At 41.9% G+C, this 21,456-nt stretch overlaps 1 protein-coding gene across 2 annotated transcripts in view; it reads right to left on the bottom strand.

The window, feature by feature from the left end:
* Positions 1–12,946, bottom strand: part of ets1 (v-ets avian erythroblastosis virus E26 oncogene homolog 1) — a 35,315-nt gene extending 22,369 nt beyond the window's left edge. The window contains exons 1-3 of one of the 2 annotated variants that reach the window (XM_026191928.1): positions 12,794–12,946; positions 11,062–11,138; positions 7,470–7,617 (exon numbers count right to left, since the gene is read on the bottom strand). In XM_026191928.1, the coding sequence (XP_026047713.1) occupies positions 7,470–7,617; positions 11,062–11,130 (217 nt within the window). In that variant the 5' untranslated portion in view covers positions 11,131–11,138; positions 12,794–12,946. The remainder of the gene's footprint in view (positions 1–7,469; positions 7,618–11,061; positions 11,139–12,793) is intronic. The other variant, XM_026191926.1, reaches the window with a different exon arrangement.
* Positions 12,947–21,456: the final 8,510 nt, after the last annotated feature.

Genomic DNA, 21,456 nt, shown 5'->3' with positions numbered 1-21,456 from the left:
ACCTGTGACCCCGAGCAGCCTACATACGTCATCGTACGCACTCGGCGCCTTGCTCTTGATGTTGAGAAACACGCTGGTGATTTGATGATGAACATTTTAAATATGTAAACACATATTTTTAAGAGAGACTAACGGAAAAAAACGTCTTTATCACCTAATTTAGCATGCCAAACCATTAGGAATGAATTAATGTTGATCTATAAATCAGAGTCTGAGTTATTAAATCAGAGTTATTAATGTGTGGAAATAGTATTTCTACTAAAATCTCAAAACAAATAAGCTATATAGCTGAGATGAAGTTACTAAGAGCTAAAAGAACCTGGACTGTCTCTGTCCTATATATTCTGTGGGTCCAGGCATCCTCATAACTTGTAACTCACCCTCATAAACACCTCAGAGTATTTCCTGTTCAGGTTGCAGAGATCAATAAAAGTCAGCCACGTCTGTGTTCTTTATGCTGCTGCAGCACAGTCATAACAAAGTTTGTCTTTACAAACAGTTGCCCTATTAACCTTTATTGAAAATGAAGATATAAAAATAAAATAAAAATAAGGCACAAAAGTAATGCGAGGTTTAGTTGTCTGGATGTTTAAATCGATCTGCATTACCGAGACCGTCAATGAAAATCTAGTTTGGGAAATGCAAACTGCTTTTTCTTTAGTTTTCTGCTCGCTTTTTTTTTTTTTTTATCTGCCAATAATCAGGAACAATGACCATGCCTCACTGGAAATTGAATCATGTATTTGTTCTGCTGCTGAAAAAGAATAAAGACAAAAGAAAGACTGGGCTTTTTGCCACAGTAGGACTCCACTCTTCACAAGCTACTACCATCAAGGAGCACCTCCCATGGCAACAGAAGCTGTAATAACAGATGATTCATTTTTAACCAGGTTTTGTAAGAAATTTAAAATGTAAATAATTTTCTTTAGAGCACATATCCCACAGCCAGCCCCATCTTAAGAAACCTAGTTAGAATGAATCAATGGTACATCCTATGATGCACATCCACACGATACATCTGCATGTCTTGTACACTTGTACGTCTAAATGGGACGATGTGGGAGGAGGCTGGGGAGCCAGGGATATTGATCATGCATGGATTTTTTTCAACTGGTGGTACTTCACCGACTCCATTAGCAGCCCTGGATCGGGTTTCATTGCCCTGATAGGAGCCTCATCTGTGAGGAGTGCTGGTGGGTTCTGCGGTGAGAAAAGCTGCCTCACCAGGGAGGGAGGGGGGCTTTAAAGTAGAGGGGGTGATGGAGGAGAAGAATGGAGGAAGAAACAGTAGCTCTCCAGCAGTCAGCACGTCGGTCTCTCAAACGCTCTGACTGAACCTCTTTGTCTTCTGTTAATGAACTCCCTTGTATCTGCTCTTAAAAGGACAGCCTGGGTCCTTTTGTGCCTAAGGGCAGCCATTTAGAGTTTAATGGTGTTGCTGACTAATATCTGGGCTGGTGACACTCTGGATGATTTTCACTTTGTTCCTGTCCATCTCTATTGATTTACATATTTTGTTAATATTTCATTTGATTTTAGTGATGAAACGTGCATACTAATTGGTAAACTAATATCTTAATAATAATCCTGTTAAAAAGTGATTACAAAAGCTCTTGAAATTCTTGGCTCCACTATGCATCTGAATATATTTATATTATGTTAGTACATTGTTGAGCTGTTTCTCAGAGCAGTGGCCATTGCCTTAGATAGTCTGGTGTACAATGAACCTTAAAAGCAAGGCGAACAGCACTCTGACATGAGGAAAGGTTAAATGCTAAACAATCAGCTTCTCATCATCAGTCGTACAAGCTTATTATAACACAGTTTTGAACAATCTGAATTCCATAAGCAACTGCTAAAACAATTGTGTCATTTTCTTTTTAGCAATAAACATGAAACGACCGTCTCATGCATGTACAGTACCCCCAGGACACATGTCCTAGATCAAACAAGTTTTGGTTGCAGTGTCTCTTTTTCTTCACCTGGCAAATGCTGTTTCCATGGTTTTGACAGTTAGCTGCCTTCACTCATTTGTGTTGCTGTATAGCACCCCCGGCAAAAACAGCCTTCTCTCTCTCTCCTCGCTGCTGCTTGCTGTCAGTCTCTTACTGGCACATCTGTGCTTTCTGCCTGTCTATAATCCTCAGATGTAACCGTTGCACCTGCTACTTTTCACAGAGTTAACTGAAAGGTTATTTGATTTAGAGCAATCCATACAGCTGTCAAGTGATATTTGTCTTTGATGGCGGCACCCTCGCAGTAGTTGCAGGAGCCTTGGATGCTCTGAGGCTTTCGATGTTTGGCGTGTGCATTCTCACACATTTACAAACGCGAAGCCTTAAAAGATGACTGGGATAAAATCCCAAAGTCCCAGAGAATGTCTATGATCTGATGGGTATGGTATTTGCGTGAATAGAAGCCATTTAGCATGTAATCAGTCAGTCATTTATTTACAGCCACTCAAGCACACACACACACACATATGGGACACGCACACACACACACAGGGCAGACAGTCAAACAGTAAAACAGTGGGGTCCTTGTGGCTTCTGTCTAACAGCTCAGTCTCAGCTCTATCTGTGGTGGATGCTGTCTGAAGGTGCCACAGGCTGGATGCACTCCTGCTGAGATCAGAGGGTTAGCTGGGACAGGAGTGCTGTGTCCCTGTATGTGTGAGTCTGTCTCTGCTCATAGATGTCTACTGTGCTTGTGCACATCTCTTTCTTATGCCTCGCATTCCAAAATCTTTTTCTTCCCGAATGTGTTTGTGCGCGTGCATGTGTTTTTGTGTGTATGTGTGTGCGCACACGCCGCTAAATTGTGTGGATGTAAAGTGCACTGGGAAAGTAGCAGGGCCTCCCTGAACAAAGGCTCAGCTCTTTTCTGAACAATTAGCTCCGCTAAAAAGGACATCTCTTCCTCCATTAGCGGCACCACGTGCCCCCCATCACTCCATTGTGCAGATAATTCAATTATCCCCACCCCCCTCCGCGTCTCTTTGCCTCCCAGACCTCCCTTTACTTGTCTTGCGTTCTTCTCCCTCCCTCCCTCCTCTCCATTATTAGCACAGTCTCGCAGTCTGCTAGTCCTCACAGCTAAAGGGATCATACATCAGTGTTACTCTATGTTTCATATGAAAAATGAAGGTTGTGTATCATAGTAAATAGCAACGCCCAAAGGAATGATCCACTCAGTTAAGAAACAAGCAGTTGTTGGATTCTTTTTTTTTTCCTTTGGTTAATTGTTGTATAAATTCAGTTTATATTAAAATGCTAAAGTGAGCAACTGACCATTAACTATTACAAAGAGGACTTGACTCAACAACCAACGCAAATTACGGGATACAGTTAGAGGAATTCACTTTTACCGCTACTGGTAAAGTACGCTCATTGTTATTAAAAGCTCTGCATATTGCTATGCTCACGACATAAACATTAAAACAATGGGAGGTCTATCACAGGATTCATTAAAGCACCACCTTTCCTGGTGAGCTGGCATCTGTTGCATCATCACCCCCGTCAGTGATTGCATGTCTTTCAGAACTGCATGTTCTCCTACTGAAGTGGTTTGTAATTAGTCACTGCGCTATCAAGAGGAACTTACCACAGGAACACTTCCTAGAAATATGGCCTGTAGAACTCTGGGAAAGGGAAGTTTAAAAAATGATTGGTACTTAAAAGCAGAGCGTTTCCAAAAAGAGAATAAATAAATAAAATTACAACACTAACAGAGAAGAAAGCAATCATTTTTCAATCAGGGTACAATGCCAAAAGCTGTAGGTGAAAAGGGGAAAAATGCATTTCTGACGATCTCAAGTGATATTTTAAAAAGCATTGGAGAAAATGGCTCATCAAAGGAGAAGAAGCAAAAAAATAATTTCAAGATTTCAGTTAACCAAAGCAGAACTTTGAATTATGGGATAGAGATTCCAGAGTGGCTCTATTGTAAACCGTGTCTCAGAAGCCTAATGTGGAAACTCATTCAAACGGTTCAGACATCTAAAAATAAAACTACAAATGTGCAGTGTAGTAGAAGCAGATGAACTCTTCACTATTTTTATTGACTTGCATTTCTTGCTTTAGCTCTATCACCATGCCATGCGCTTCAAATGTGCACAGTTGTGTAGCCCATTCCCCCACAGTTGTCTGCCGCTTTTCCGTGTTTCCACTCTTGTTTTGTTTTATTGTTAGAGGGGGAAGTGTGCGCTGGCCTGATTAGTATCAATGTTTCCTCCTTTCCCATAACCCTCCAGACCCCCGCAGGCTGCCTGTTTACTTTTAGAAAATAAAAAATGGGCCTTCGCCCGTGAGGACGTGCCCCTCATCAGAGGCGAACCCCCCCCAACTCCACTCAAGGCCCCACATCTTAGATCCTCCTCCCCTCATCTCTTCTCCTCCCACCACTGCAGTCCCACTTCTGTGACTTCTCTTTTTCCCTATCCATATTCTCTCCTAAAATTGTACTCCACCCCCCCCCCCCCCCCCCCCCCCCCCCAATTCCCCTCCTCTTGCAACTGTCCAGCTGTCAAATCACATCATATAAAACACAGGCCAATGGTCTCTGAGTGCCAGATCACAGCTGTGTCTGCGTGTACTAAATGGGAGTGCATGTTTAAATGTACAGTGAACTCAGGAGAGCCTGGGAGTGAATGTATGTGTGTGTGCGCCTCCCTGTATGTGTGTGTGTGTGCCTGTTTCACTGAATGGAAGGATGCTGTAATACAATACACACAAGAGTGCAGGGTGTGAATTTAATGAATGAATACGCGAGTGTGTATCACTCCAGGATGTTGGTGGAGCGTGTTTGCATGTGTGTGATTTCTGTGCCTGGATTTTGGTGAGATTGTGCAGAAATGCACCCTCACTCTTTTATTAGCACACACACACACACACACACACACACACACACACACACACACACACACACACACACACACACACACACGCATACTTAACTCACACATGCACATAAAGTGAATTTCCTCAGTGGGCGTTTGCAACAGATCCTTTGGTGTGAGTGTTGGAGAGTATAGAGTAGAGCTGGGTTAGTGTAAACATTACCATGTCATGGCTGTTGTCAGGAAGCAGTGTGTGTGACATTGGGCTCAGGGCCAAGCATGTAACATCCTAAATCCCTGCCTCACATCTGCTCTGTATCTTTTCTTTCTCACAGTAACACGTTTCATTTTAAACACACCCAGTCCATTCACAAGGGGAAAAATAGTGACTTCAGTTGCAAAATCAGGCTCTAACCACCTTAAACGACACACAAAATATTTCATCCCAAATATCCAAGACAGACATGACATGTTTGTGTTTATATTTATAGCGCCAATGGATTTGTTACATGAATATACATAAAGAGGGGGGTTTACAGATGTGAAAAAATAACAGAATTTAAAACTGGCAAAACCTCAGTGGTCTGAAAAAGAACAAGTATGCGTTCAAATACGAGAAATCTCCAAAGCTCTGCTTGCACAGCACCAGAAACTTAAAATTGTTTGCACCTGTATTTCTAAGTCTACACAAATCGTTTGCGGGTATTCAGAATTTGCAAATGTGAAATTATTAAGAGAAGTTTCTCTTTGTTTTTTTCAGTTTGAAAGAAATGAGTCAAATCAACGGCTCGGGGTGTGGAGACTGTGTCAGAGATTATTGAGCAGCTTTTTGAGGTTAACGGCAACTCATAACAGCGTATGGTGGTAGGACAGAAACCAAAGCAGTTCTTATGACATTGCTGTTAAGAGCTAAATGACTCTAACCGCATCTCCAGGTGGCTCAAATGCTCTGAGACCTGCGGTCTCCATGGATTTTGGAGACGAGAACGAGAAAAAAAAAAAAGAAGGTCAGCACTCGGTCATTTTTTTCCACTTAGCAATGTTTATGTCAATGGTTTAGCGCTGGGAGGAATGAAGTGAGTGCTCCAAAAGAGTGTGTCTCTGTAACAAACATCAGCAAATCCCATCAAATCCTGACTCCCTCTTGTACTGGCGTATGCAAGCATATGCACACACACACACGTACAAACACACACACACATACTCTCTCTCTCTCTCTCTCTCTCTCACACACACACACACACACACACACACACACACACACACACACACACACACACACACACACACACACACACACACACAAGCACTTAGCCCCCCTCCACCTCTCCAGAGACCAAACCAGAGGCTTGGGAAAAAGATGGCCGCCCTTTGGCCCCCTGTCTTGCCCCTGCATCCAGCTCAGGGAGGTGACGGAAGAAAGCCTGTGCCCCCCAGCACCCCTATCTTACTCCCGTGGCGTGTGTCCCAGTCCAACAGCATCAATCACTTTTGAGAAGTAGAAGAGGCCAGAGTCAAACGCAGGCAAATGCACTGGGAGGAATGTTCCAGTTTAAAATAAAACTAATTTGAAAAACAATGAACGAAAAAAAAAAACCTAGAAAGAGAGGGCTGTTAGAAGAAAAATGAAGAGCATTTGCCCCCAGAAACAGAGTGGGAGGAAGATAGAGAACGTAAGAGAGGGGGGTATGAGGGTATCTGGTAAAGGCATTGCCCTCAGGGTCAGCATCACCAACATCCCCCGTGCAGCAGACGCAGAACAACAGGCCAAGTTGAGACTCTGCACGCGTGCATGTGTGTGTGTGCATGTCCTTAAATGTGTGCAATACTGAAGTTGTGGAAACATAAATCTGTTCCACTTTGGGGTCTCTATTAATAGGAGCAACGCATGTCCACAGTGTAAATCATCACATTTTACTTTTGAAAGCTTGGTTTAAGGTTAGGTTGCGGGTTAGGGAAGATGACAATCAGGTTAGACCCTTGTCCTGAGCTCCCCTTTTCCCCATCTAGCATACAGCAGGGACTTTTTTCACATAACTGGAAATACTCAGTTTTATTTAAGCATTGATGCCTCCTTCATAGAGCCTATGCAGGCAGCTAAGCACAAGATGTCCACTCAGCTTGGTGTGAATTTTCCAGACAATTACCTTCACTATTCTGTACCTGGAAGATGATAAGTTAAAGGCTGTCAGCTCTGACTGAAACAGGCATCGGGGTTTGACATTCATGGTGACAATACATGTGTTAAAATAGCTTTACTGTGTTATAACAACAAAATGAGCAAGATTTGGTGTGCCATGATCGAAGAGATGAATCCATTTAGCATACAAACTCTTTTGGTTGCTCTTTGTTGTTGTAGTGCCGAATCACATACAAGAAGGAATAAAAAGGAGGCAAATTGTAATCTCTATTTTCTGACAGATTACCACTTCTGCATCTTGTGGTTTCATACAAGCTATGACAATGTTTCTATCAAGCAACTAAGGGTCTATTAGGAACATTAACATTTGATTGTAAAAGGTTAACTTGATCAAAACGCTATCACAATTAAAAATTGTTAAATTATGGGTCCTGGTTGAGAATCAGTTCATAAATACTACATACACTTGACATCAGACTGATGATTTCTTACCTGTAGGGCACATTTCACGTCCGTCCGGAACCTCCTGCAGGGGTATATCGTGAGGGTAAAGGGGCTGTGATGGGTAATACTGCTGATGAGGGTGAACCACACCTGGGTGCTGGGTCTGTGGGCCCATTGCCACACCTCCACTCTGCCTCTGGAGACAAAATGAACAATGGAGACAAAATTTAATTTGTAATCATTTATCCACAAGATGACAAACAAAATGTGCAGTTGCATGCATTCTCTGCATACAACTGCTCATTCTTTCTTAAAAGAAATCTTTTTAAAAATCACCCAAACTTCACAAACGAGGGATGGGGACTTTTTATTTGATAAACATTAAATAAATCAGTTAGCAACACAAAATGTGGTATGGACTTAGTTTATGCCTCTAACATTAAGTTATACAGTCTTCCTAATTGGGATTTTAGTTATAGTGAGCTCAGATAGCATAGCTAATGAGGATGTATGTGGAAAATGCTCCTTTTAAAACTTCTGTAGTGTGTGAGTGTTAGAATAAAAGATATGGTCAGGGTTTAAAATCACCCAAAATCACTTGAACCCTTGAAGAACAAGAGGAAAAGCCTGTTGGTTAGTGTGCCTTTCCATTGAATAATTATGCAGCTAAATTTGATGTGTTAACCAATGAAAAATGTTAACGTATGAGCTTATCAATATAGCTGTCCGGTGGCTTTGTCCCAGAGTGTAACCTTGTATTTTGGAAACATTTTTTCATTGTACTCACATACAGATAACCCCTGCAGCTAAATTTGACTCATTCAGTTTATCTTTGCGCTGTTGTTTTATCCTGCTTATCGCAGAACTGTTCACGTAAGAGGCTGCACTGGGGGGGAAGTCTAAAGTCAGCACTTGGCAGCAGGGCTAAAGAGATATAAAATTCTTTCAGGAAACAAGAGACAGTGGCGAAGAAGATAGCCATTTTTAGTAAATCAAAATCTAACTTTGACCACTCATGAAAAACATCAGGAAATAGCATTCTTTAAAACTGGCGTTTTTCTCACAGGCACATGACGGCTTATATAACTGGATATATAATTGGATATAACTACAGCATCCTATGATTTATGTCACATGTGTAAGTGACAGCCCCAGCAGACAGAGTGACTGGCAATCTGATAAGCAGCTCCTGTTTAAGCACTGCACCATTTATCAGTAGCTATCTAGTTTTATGGATGACTAACATGACCAAAGAATCGAGGAGGCCAGTTTACAAGGTTCTTGAGAGATTTGCATTTTCTATCAAGTCAGTCAGCAAAGGAGGGAAAGTTAGATAGGGAAGAAGGGAGCCACATGGAGGATTTATGGAGTAGACAGGCTGTCGCAGATACCAATGCAGATACCATCGACACCATAATATTCAGCTCATTCAGCTCATGTAGAACAACTTTAAATGTCGGGGTCAGCCTATATTTGGAGGAGCCTGCCTTTATAATGCATGCTTTTATATGGCCTACCTGTTATTTTAGGGACTAAAGTATTGGGAAATCTAATAGAAGTTTAGGGTCAAGTAATTTCTCAGGGGGACGACTACTGTCGACTACTGTAAATGAAAATTCATATATTTTGGATGTGGGGCTTGCAATGCTCACCATTTTTGAGTATAAGTATTAGCAGCATCCTGTTTGTTTTAATAATCTATGTGAAGCACATTGAGTTTATGTGTAGTGGAATGTGTGAAAATTACATTTTTTTTCAAAACATTATACCTATTAATCAGTGAGAGCATGACATGCTTACTGTTGTTGCAGAACTGAATAGTCTTTGGTGTATAGGACTTCAGCATTCTTATATAGCATGTATGTGACGCAGTTAGATGTATTTTTGTGTTTGGCCTCACTCCAGTAATCCAGTTAGACCATTCCATGTACAGAAAGGCATAACTTTAGAATATTGCAACATATTTTGCAATATGGTGAAGAAATCTTACAGTGCACATGTAAAAACAACTGAAACGCCCACTGTTACAAGACGCTACATTTGTGTCACAATCAAACATATGCGCACAAACACATACTCAATTACCACCGAGTGGTTTTAAGAGGAAAGCCCTTGTCTATTGCTAGCAAACCAGGCAGATTTAATTAAACATACCTTTGTGTTACTTGAAATGTGGTCTATAAGGGTTCTTAATATACTTAATACAAATGATGTGTTGTTAACAGGTTATAATTTTTTGCACTTTTGCTTTTCTGCAAAGACAAAATGTAAAGTTCCAAAAATAGCCGTGTCTGAAATCATACATCCATATGTCCACGCAAACAACTTGGAGTGCAAGAAAAGTGAGTTGCAAATTTAGATCCAAAATCTAAATTTGCAACTCATTTTTGAGTAAAACAATGAGTTTTCTTTGTACATTGTGGAGGTAATGAGTGATTCTGGGTACAGCCCCTGCAACCTGCTGCTGTTCACTCCATCCTTCATGTCTGGGGTTCTTTCATTGTGTTCATTATTTGCGTGAAAAAGATATGTAAAGAAAAGGATTAATTCAATGCATTACAAAAGGTAAGGTTACAAATGAAACTATTTGCATTTGTATCAATTTCATTTTCAACAAGCTGTGTGATTCTTTGAGTTTTTCTTTTTCTTTTTGCAGCTGTTTTCTGAATACTGCCTTTGTGAAATACATAGAACTTAGATATTGTCTTAAAGAGAGAAAAAAATATCAGAGCCTTTGCTTTTTGCTGATAATTTATGTAAATTCAAGAGAATAAAGCTACCGAGGTGACATGGGCTCACCTTTTGACCAAGCTGCCCTTGTATACAGTAGTCTCAATTTCAAAGGCAAGCCCCACCACCTGAGCCAATTAGGAAACAGGGAGAGGCATCATTCTGTGTTTTGTATTAGAACGGGGTGGGGTTGCCATTTGCATGTAACCTCAGTCTATTATCCTAATGTGCTGGCGCTCTGCATACAAATGGAGCCATTTATTTTGCAGCACACTGGCCTTCACCCTTCAAATGCTCACCTGACAGGAATCCCAATGTTCCCAGCAACTGTCTCTGACTTTGTATTCAGCACTACCATTTGGAAAGTGTTAAGGGTTCTTGCAAACACACTGCTGCAAAGCACAGTGCGGGTGGCTCAGCTGAGAAAAGTGCTGGTCTGCTGGGGTTGCCTGACTCCAGTTTGATTGGTTAGTGCCAAGGCTGGAGGCCTAGGTCTCATTATTTACAATATTACTTGCTAAAGAGAAGTACACAGTGCAGGCTTGTTGTGCAACACAGAGGAGCTCGAAAGGGCAATTTCACAGCCGTGTAGAGAATTGTCTTGTTCAACAGCTCTGTTTCCTAACTTTTGATGAAATCATGAGGAACAGCATGTACAGATACAGGCGCTTTTACTGCAAACCCTGGTGGAGTGAACTGAAAAAGAAATAGAGTATCCTCCTGTAAGGTGATGGAATCCAGAGTTGCTAATACACTGACAAGAACACCACTCTAATGCTCCTGCACACATTCCTGCACTGAGCAGTTTGCACACACACACAAACGCTCATTCGCTCACACTCGTGGATGGCTGTGTGGTAGGTAGCCGAGGCAGTCTTAACACAGAGATAATTTACGAGGGAGGTCTTACCAGTGTGCCCAGACGGTCACAGGGGTGAAGGGCTGGGTAGGAAGAAACTGGATCCATGTAGTAACTCATCACGGACACTGTGGACAGGAGAAGCAGGGCCTGCTGAAGGGATCAACGTACAAACAGTGCAGGCAGAGAGAGGCAGCCTATCCGTCACACGCTGTCTACACTTTGTGTGTGCAGGTCCGTGGTATATGTGCATGTATGCATAGGTGTGTGAGAGAGGAAAAGCTGGGAGAGGGAAGGGGGTCAAGAAGGAGACAAGATAATACAGGGAAATAGAAATTTGAGCTGTTTTTTTAATAATAATAATAATAATAATAATAATGGATTGGATTTATATAGCGCTTTTCAAGGCACCCAAAGCGCTTTACAATACCACTATTCATTCACTCTCACATTCATACACTGGTGTAGGCAAGCTACAGTTGTAGCCACAGCTGCCCTGGGGCAGACTGACAGAAGCGAGGCTGCCATATCGCGCCATCGGCCCCTCTGGCCAACACCAGTAGGCAAGTAGGGTAAAGTGTCTTGCCCAGGGACACAACATCCTGTTTTCATGCCATTTTTTACATTTGTTTTTGATTTACAATATATATTTGCGTTACTTTATTTCTATTGACACGTAGTCAATCAATCAACATCTCACATTGCGCTACTTCATGGTTTAAGTCTGACAGGATGTTATTTTTTTAAGAAAATCTTGGTATGTTCTCAACAAAAATGAATTTCAGCTGATGTAAATCCATCCACTAAGGAACATTTCCACCACTTCTTCCACTATCTTCCTCCCTCCCATTACACCAGTCTGCCTCCTCCTTTCATCTACCTCGCTTCTTCCTCCTCTTCTCCTTCACCCTCCTTCCTCCTCCTCCTCTCCTTGCCGCCCTCCTCCACGCTTCTGCTTATCACTTAACATTGTTTACTCAAAGCAGCACCAACAAAAGAGACTGAAAAGTGAACTGAAGGACTGCATTAGAGGTGGGTTGTGATATGGGCAGTGTTGTGTTTCATACAGGTCTCATCTTCGTCACATTCATATGTTAAGCAATTTGGCATTTCTAGTCTGTGGCAGCTGCTGACAGAAAGATGTGCAGCCGCTCAATGCTTGCAGATGTTCGGCATATCAAAAATAAATAAATAAATAAATTTAAAAAAAGATTCAAATGCTTTTATTCCCGTAGAAAGAAAAAAATAGCACAAAGTGAATAATTACTTCTGTCAATCAAACGCATGCCTTACTTTTAGCCGTTCAAGTCTCTCTGATTTATTGAGAAAAAGGCAAAAAATCAATAAAAAAAAATCAATAAATCACTGCTAGATAAAACATTCATATAGGTCTAACTCCACATTTAGTCATATGAAGAGATGCTATTTATATATGAAGCTACATTTCGGAGCTCTGTTAGAAATCAGTTTAAAGCCCGTTAATTGAAGGCAATTAGCAATCCTGAAGTTTCTCTTGTTCAGAGAAAATAAAATAAAACAAAAACGTGAAGGCAACTTTTTATGCGCAAAATAAGTAACGGTGGAATAGGTCGGAAACAACGCGTCACGCATTCGGAAGAATTCCTGACGGGAAAAAACGAAAACTTTAAAGCCAACACTTTCCCTCTCGTGGATCAAAGGAGCGACGAGCGCAGATAATAACAGCGTCTTCTTATTCTACCACTGACCTGTAAGAAGATGCAGAAAGAAAAGAAGAAGAAAAAAACAACAACTTTGCACTTACCGACTGCGGTGTTTAAAAGTTTCCTGTGAGCGCTGGACAGCTGAGTGTGACAGCTGAGCGGTGGACTGCAGAGATGCTGTACCTGCCTCGCAGCGAATCCCACGGAGGAAGAAATGATATGCACACTTTTAGTCCCTCCCTCAGTCCTACGGTGATCCTCTCCAAATCCAATTTTTCCTCTGTATGTAGTCTTTGGACTTCACATGTGGTTCACATGCAGCCACAGTAGGTGTAAACTTGTAGAGAACCTGTGCTGCCATGTGTAGCTTTTCCTCTATTTTCAGTCAGCTTGTGTTTCAAAAGATTATAATATCTATATTCTCTTTCAGTAAATATAACAGTGTCATTTTTTTTTAGCTAAATTAGATTTAGGTTTGTTTATTTCCTTTTTCTTTTGGTTTGTTTGTTCCTCTTCCTCCATCAGAGTCATGACAGGGAGGAAACAGCAGGGAGGCAAAAAACAAAGGTTTTGACTATCATTGCAACTGTTGACTTTCCTGTGATGTTGTCCTCTGACACCGTTGTTTGTCTGACATGCAATTTTTTCTCTCTCTCTCTCTCTCTTTAAAACAAGGATCTCAGATGTCTGAGCATGTGTGTCAAGCAGCAATTTTACATTCTTGTATTATCGTAACCTGGCACAGTATCCCAGACTTCTTAGATCTGGCATCGGCTGAAATTACCTTTTAAAGGAAACTGTGGCTGTTAGATCAGTTTGTCTTAGCAGAAAGCACCTGCATATTTATTTACTGTACATCACTGACCATCATATCATCCTCCAACCTTTAACTGCAAGCGTCGGCCGGTGCATGCGGGACACTGATTAAAGCAGTGGTAGGAACACTGACTGCTCTTCTGCGAAATGAGAAGCCCCCCACTACAAGGCAAAATCTACATCCACATGTTCTGATAGAGGATAGTGATAAGTAATCGAGATTGGGCAGTGTTATCTGTCTATTTGCTTATTCATTGCTGCATTTGTTTGCTTATTTCCACGCTGAAAACTCACAAGCTTTCCACAGCATTGCTCCCTAACAGCACCCCCCCCCCCCCCCACACACACACACACACACACATACTGCTTCTTCTCCCCTCTTCTCTCTCTCTATCAGCTCAGCACTCAACACTTGCGAGGCATCTGAAACACCTTGTGGCTCCATGATAATAGCGTGACCTCAGTGCCGCATTTGTTTGAATTAGAAAGTGCACGGTCCAAACCTCCTGACAACCACTGCTCTTACCAGTAAATCTTAAGTCTGGGGGGTAAAGAGGTGTGTGTGTCTGTGTATGAGTGAGTGAAGAGCTGTGGGGATGTGGGGTGGGGGTCAAGTCCAAGGTGAGAGGCGTGAAAAAGTACCATAAGGGGCTTTCTCAAGACCTCATCTGAATCCCTTGGCGTTCTCAGGGCCTCAGCACTCTGGGCCCCCAGGGGACACAGATGGGCAACACGTCGAGGGCAAAAGGCGAGGGTATGACTTATTGCCATGTGGAGAGAAAAAGCACGAGACGCGCCCCTGTGATGAAACCAAATTGAATAAAAGCGGGGGTGAATGAGATCCAGATCTTCAGCCGATGCCCTGGCAATGCTGTTTCAATTAGCCGGCTCACCAGTTCAAAGGCGAGGCCCCAGATACACTTCTGCTCTGCATGAAGCTACTATCATCGCTTTGCCCCTTGCCTTTCACCTCCCCATTACGGTGCCATCTTTTTCCGCTCAGAGCCTCAGCCCGTCTGCTGGCTTTGCTCATGTTTTACATTAAACAGATAGTGAACGGCTTGCCATCGCAGTCGGTGAAAACCATCAGTCAAACAACCTGCAGGATTTTACGACCTTTACAATCACTCTCTTGGTTTGAACTGCATCTGGATCAGCTCTGAATTAAACTTATGTTGGGTTATTTTTACCAGAAGAACAACATTTAATACATTTTTTTCTTGTTTTTATTTTATCTAAAACCATGTGAACTTAAGGTCATGACAGCATTATGCACAGCCCATATTGAAACACAACCCCTTATATAAAATATGCTAATATTTATACTGAAATTACACAGTTCTCAAGCATCACTTTAAACTACGTTTTTCCTTTTAGTTACGATACATAGGAATATTCATCATCCTTCTTGTTTTCTTGATGGTTTCCTGTCAGCTCACTGCTCAAGCGCTGCAGCCGTTTGTCCTCCACTGGTATCCCACATCTTGTTGAGCAGCTCCAGACTGAATCCTTTTGTCTCATTTTCTCGTTTTGGATCTTCCAAAGATAGCACTGACAGGTGATATTAATGGTCTTTTATTAGCATCGTCCTGATTGCTACAGATTTTTTGGAAGCGCAAGATAAAAAGAGCGAGGGAGGAGAACAAAAAAAGAAGGAGAGAGACAGAGAGAGAGGGAGAATATGGAAGTCCTCCACCCACCACTTCTCACAGGAGATCGCCTCTCTTTGATAGCCTGCCCGAATCTGTTCCCCCCATAGAAACTGCCCTGCAGATGTTGTTGCTGTATGTCGACTACAAAGAAGGAGCCCTTTATGAGAGGAACATCTATTTTGGTCCTCAGCGTTTCCGAGTTGTGGTGCTCAGCGAGAGAAGTGCAGGCCTAATCTTTCTGCTGTTGAAAACTCTGTTTTATTCTCTGCCCATGATATTTTTAGATTAAAGCGCAGTTCTAATGAATAAAGCAAGAATGTAATGTTTTATGACAGTATCAATATGCCATCACTGTGGTGGACTTGGGCCTAGAACAGCCTACGTTGCTATTGGCATCAGCAGACAGAAAAAGGGGTGGGGTGGAGGGGGGCGGGGGGGGGGGGGGGGCAAATGGGACAGTAACCTCAGTGAAATCACAAATGTGGAGAAGCCTTTGTTTCGGGCCTGACTATACTCGTTTAGAAGTGCTTGTGGCTCAGATTTTCATCTTCAGCCACAGAACCGTGTCTTTGTTGCACTGTTGACTGCGAGGCAAAGGTCTCGGGGGCAATATTAGCTCTTGATATTATTTTTAATTAAGGCACCAATCCTTCAGCCAAGTTGTCCAAACAGTTCTAAATAGGCTCTGTAAATCAGACAAACATCCTCAATATTTGATGGGTTGAGAGTGTGCACTATAGCCTCCAGATGGTTTGTGTTTCTCAAGCGTTTCACGAGGGATGGTACGGGACAGCAATCTTCTGTTCGAGTGTGCCTCTTGACAGAGCAAGTTCCTCCAAATCACATGCTGAGTCGCTGGACTTCTGCCTAGGTCTTCTCTCTCTCTCCCTCTCATGCTCTCTTTCCCCACTGGTCTTCTGACTCCACTGTGTGTGGATTTATTAGTAAGCTATGTGTGTGCACGAACTGTAGCTCTTGCTTTTTTGCCAGTCAATACTTTGTTTAATTAATTCCATGACAAACTGATTCGTGCTGAAGCTAACACTATGAATTTTGGCTTTTACACCCCCCCCCCAAAAAAAAAAGGCCAGCACAGCTCGCGATATCAGGATATCAAGCAGTTGTGTGTGTCATAGTCAAAGCTGTTCAAAGCTAATGCATTCTTTGATAAGTGTAAATGTAATGGTGCTTAGGAAAAACAAATCAAAACACTGATGTTCTACACTAAAAGAAAAAAAAAAAGATGGGAGTAGAGTAAGATGAAAGGCAAGCAGTCTGAAGATGTAGGGAGAGGACTAGATGCACAGTCCAACTTTCACTGGTTGATAAGCTGCTGGCCTGGCGCCAAAATCCCCATCCCCACACCCCTCAAACACACACATACTCACACACGCATGTTCAAACACCCCACCCAGTGGTGAGCACTGACCCTCACCACCCTCACAACCACCACCACTCCAGTGGCGTCTCCAGCTCGCTATCCCTCTTCATTAGTGTCCCAGAACGAGATGCTTGTCATGTAATTAACAGAGGTTTTCTGAATGCCTGCGTAACGCACGCTCTCATTAGGAAAGCGGAAAAAAAAAAGGCTGGAGCGAGAGAGGAGAGGTGGGGAGGCAGGCCTGGGAGGCACGTAGAGGGAGAGCAATCGGGGAGACAGATGGGGAGAGAGACGGACAGAAGGACAGGGAGTACATGGGGGGGGAATAACGTGCTTAGAGCAGCAAGAAAAACAGTGACTTACATGTCGAGGGGCAAGGTTTCTGACTTTCCGCGTGCCAGCTAGGGACACAACTGACAATTACTGGGGTCTGGACTAAATTATAACGACTTACCTCAGTCAACTGCTATTCTCGTTAATATTCAAAAAGTCTTCTAGAGGTCGTTTAAGCCAAGCCCTCCTCGGTTTTCTCTCAGGGTCATCGTATTTAAATGTGATGTAAAACGAAACAGATAAGTCAAGTATGAATAATGAGTATAAGTGTAAAGGGAAAGTTACCATAGCTGTTGAAAAACATGTAATTGTGCTTATGTTTGAATGACTATTGGCTCTGGTGACCTGTCCTCGGTCTCTATGATAGCTAAGATAGGCTCCAGCCCACTTATTAGTCAAAAGAAACAGATGAATACTGCTGTATATTTCCCAGCACCTAATTTAGCAGAAGTCTGGAGAAAGTCTCTAAAGTATAAAATGTTATGATTCTTGTTGAAGCCATATCAGGTATGAAGCAAAATTGTACATGTACCTGGCCAGAGAGGCTTATACACTGAACCATTCAGAGATGTACTGAAGGGCCAAATCACTGAGACCTTTATGAACTAATCAAAGGATTTTAAAGGTAATTCTTTATTGAACTGGGAGCCAATGAAATGTCCTCAGTACTGGGGTAATATGTTCAAATTTCCATGTATGACTGACTCTGCTTCATTCTAAATATGCCGGCAATCCATGGACCAAGAGCCAGGCTGAGAAAAGAATGCTCTAACTTTTGACACATATTTTTCTAAGTGACAAAAAGCTGTTCTGGTGACTTTATTAACATGATCATCAAAACAAAAATCACCGCCCATGCTTCCTTACTGTTTTAGAAATAATTGTGATATATATGAAAAAATATTTCTGTCTTGGCTAAAGGTCTAAAACGTTTCTAGTCATCCAGCAGTTAGTGTCATCAGTGGAGTTTATAGATCTTGAGAGCAAAATAATAGGTACAACTGTATATCATCTGCATAAGAGTGAAAGGAGATGTTTTTATATATTACAGTACCAAGCAATAGCTTGTAAAAGTTAAAGAGCAATGAACGAAGAGAAGACCCTTGAGGAACACCTGTTTTATTTGCGCAGTTCTAAAACTACTTATTGAAACATAAAAACCGCTGCCCTTTAGGTATGAAAGCGGTCGAGAACCTGACTGAATCATGAAGCCTTTGAATTAAAATGTCAAGATCAGCAGAGTCGAAGGCAACAGTGAGATCAAGCAGAAGTCAGAATGAAACTCTGTGAATCACTGTTGCTCTTCAGGTCACTGATGACTTTGGTAAGAGCTGTTCCAGTTCTATGATTTGTTACGAAACCATACTGGTATTTATACATACTGTCAGTTCAAAAATATTTCTTCTATATTTTAAAAACTTTTTCTTTTTTTTAAATTTGGCAGAGGAAATAACGATTAGAAATATATCTGTAATTATTAATTACCACTGGATCAAAGTGTATGATCACAGCACAGTTACAAGAACCAGGAAAATTGCCTGTCTGTAAAAAATTTAATGATAATATTTATTACTAATGTTATTAATGATTATCTTAATATGAGAACGTGGGTTGGAATTTGGTGCTCAGTGCTACCAGAAATAAACACAGAGAGATTACACGATTTTCATCCGATAACTTGAGATTTGCACATTCGTCCTGAGCTGTTTATGAGTGCAACACTATGCATTGTATATTAGTGTATATCAAGGCAAAGCAACCCAATCAGGGATATGGGACCATTAACCAGCTTCCATCTGATTTAAGAGGAAAGCTGTGACATTAAAAGCCTCATATTATGCTGTATCATAGTGCTGCGTTACAATGGGCAAGGCTGTGAAGCCATGTTAAGGGTCATGATGGCTGTCAAAGTGTCTCTGAAATGTTGTCTCTGAAATGCTATTTTACGTGTGTGACTAAGCACATGTAAAACAGCATGGGCTTAGTCACCAAAGGAAATGTCATGTTGTAGATAACCACTTTGTTAATCTGCTTCCATCTGTTAGGTAACTGAGTCTGCAAATCTACCTTTGTATTTTGTGGCCACTTTTTGACCACAAAATCCTCATTAGAGTCTTAATACTGATAATAATGCAGCCACTAGTAGCATTTCTGTTCAGCATATATTTAGCCAGTGATGGGCTGTGGAGTAACCTGCAGAGGAGGGGTTATCAGGGTGATGAGAGCAAAGAAAGAGCTGCTTTTCAGTGGCTCGTTTTCAAGGGGTTCTGTGCTGTTTTCAGTCCTTCCCTGAATGTGTGATGTAAATCAGAAACACAGGTGTCATTAATTCTCTCAGTTAAAACAAAACTTGCTAATTGCACCAAGTTCCTTGTATGCCACAGGTAAGCAATGGTTTGATCCCAGCCAATTTCACTTGACTATTTCCAGAACCAAAGAGAGTTTTACAGGGAAGTCTTTCATCTCAATCGGGGTCGTCTCTCATCCACTTTCACTCTTTCAGTCCTGCACACTTAGTCTCTCTCTCTATCTGAGGCCTCTTATTCTCTGACCCACTGCTTTTCACAGCTGTCTTGCAGGTTGGTGTTTCTTTGTTTCTACCATTTCCAACTGCCAGACGCCACCGCTCACCCTCACCTCACTCATTCCTACTCCTACTCCCACTTCCAACTCTTACTGTGCAGAAAAAGGGGGCTATTTTTAGAGCACCGTTGACGGTTTAAGGATTTCCATATTGTGCCCTGGATTTTAAGTGAGGAAACAGACTGTTTCTCTTTTTGCCCCCCCTCACTTCCATTCATTTCCTTCTCTGCATCCTCTCGTTCCCTCCCAGTTACCCCTCTCTGCAAAACGCCCTTGAACCAACACACTTTCTTTTTCTCTCGCCCTCTCTGTAACCGATTGTCAACATTAACACCATTACCGCTCTCTCACCTCTCTCCTCACACCTACACCGTTCTCTCGTTTTCTCGTCTTGGTTTGTGCTCTTCCTAGCAGTGAGCTTTTTTTTCCTCTGCATGTAAACTGGGCCTGTCATCTTCAGACTTCTCAAGCCACTCTGCTGTCTGTATGTTGAGTGAAGACACTTTCAGAATTAATACTAGCTTCTTGTATGCGCCAGTTTTGCCACGTTGTGAAGGATTTTAGCTAAAACTACAAACTAGATACAAGAATACACCTCAGTTCACCTACCTAGAAACCTCTGGAAACCTGTGTAACATCAGGGACTAGCATGGCAGTGCTAGCAAGGCAGAAATACTGGTTGTGTAGTTGACCTTCTGGTATTTTTTTTTTAATTTATTATTTTTTTTGGCAAATCTTAAATCAAATCTTTGTGATTGATACAGAAAAAGTTTCAAACACAAGCCTGCCTCTGCTCGTGTGTGGAGCTCTCCTCTCCTCGCACTTGTTTCACGGCTCAACTCTGCCCTCTGTAGTGTCTCCGAAATGTAGCCACAGTAACCTGTGTTTTTGTCCCCTTTTTCTTTTTTAGCTGTAGCAAGACACAAGCCACAAGTCTGTTTGGATTTCAATCAAAAAGAAAAAAAGAGTCCAATTTTAGTGAAACTAATGTGAAATTTTAAAAAATGCATAAATCTGCACTTTCTCAGAGATTACCTGACACCCAACTTGAATGCCATCGTAGTGCTGGCATAGCCACCTACTGATTCTGCGCCTCTCACCAGCTGTCTCAAATAGCCCTCTCCATATGTTAACGCTTTACGCCCCAGATACCCACGATGACAGCGTCGCTCTGTCTCTTTAAGACTTACATGGAATGCTGTGGTTTTGCCTAGGCGTTTGGGGTAGTGCCCTCACCGACACGTAAACACAACCCTGAAAGTAGCTCTGACTCATTCTCCATGCGTCCCATTTCATTCTTAGATGCTTCTTCTGGCTTTTCTGTCAGTGTGAGGATTTTCCCCGTGCCTTCACTCTGCTTCTCTCCTAATATTTAGAATGAAACGACCTGGAAACGACATTATCGATACATAATACACTCATGGGTTATTTTATTTATTTTTGATTCTACGTGGTTGTTTGTGTCATGGCTGGAAAAGGAGGAGACTGTTGTTATCTTTGGATTCAATAACCCCACAAGTTCTGTTTTTAAAGCTTCAAATAGTCCAGAACAGGAATGTCTTATCTTGCAGATGTCAATATCTCTTTTTTATCTGTGCTAACACACTTATATAAAATGCTGCCTTTAGATAAAAGACATTTAAAAGAAAATCAATGTGAAAAAAGTTATTAAGACAGGAATAGATGCTGTTTCAATAACAAATCACATCAGTTTACTTAGAAGATTTCGCCCTTCCTATCTCCTATGATGAGCAACTGTACCAGAGTGATCAAGAAGCCGTCACAAACTTGAGCTACAGAGCCCCCAAGTGGTAAGAGTTTGCACTGCCGTCCCTTGTAAATAGGATCAATAGGCAGGCTCCCTTTATTAGATCCAGATTTGACCGTCTGAAGCCACAGATGAATGATTTTTGTAGTCTGGTGAGCAGCCCACATCGAGTTCAGCCTGTCAGACATGTCTGGGGGGACGTGGGGGAGGAACGAGAGAGACTTGGGCCTC

Source organism: Astatotilapia calliptera, chromosome 14 (genome assembly GCF_900246225.1).
Source record: "Astatotilapia calliptera chromosome 14, fAstCal1.2, whole genome shotgun sequence".
Lineage (NCBI taxonomy): Eukaryota > Metazoa > Chordata > Actinopteri > Cichliformes > Cichlidae > Astatotilapia > Astatotilapia calliptera.
This window is presented reverse-complemented; position numbering and strand designations above follow the sequence as displayed.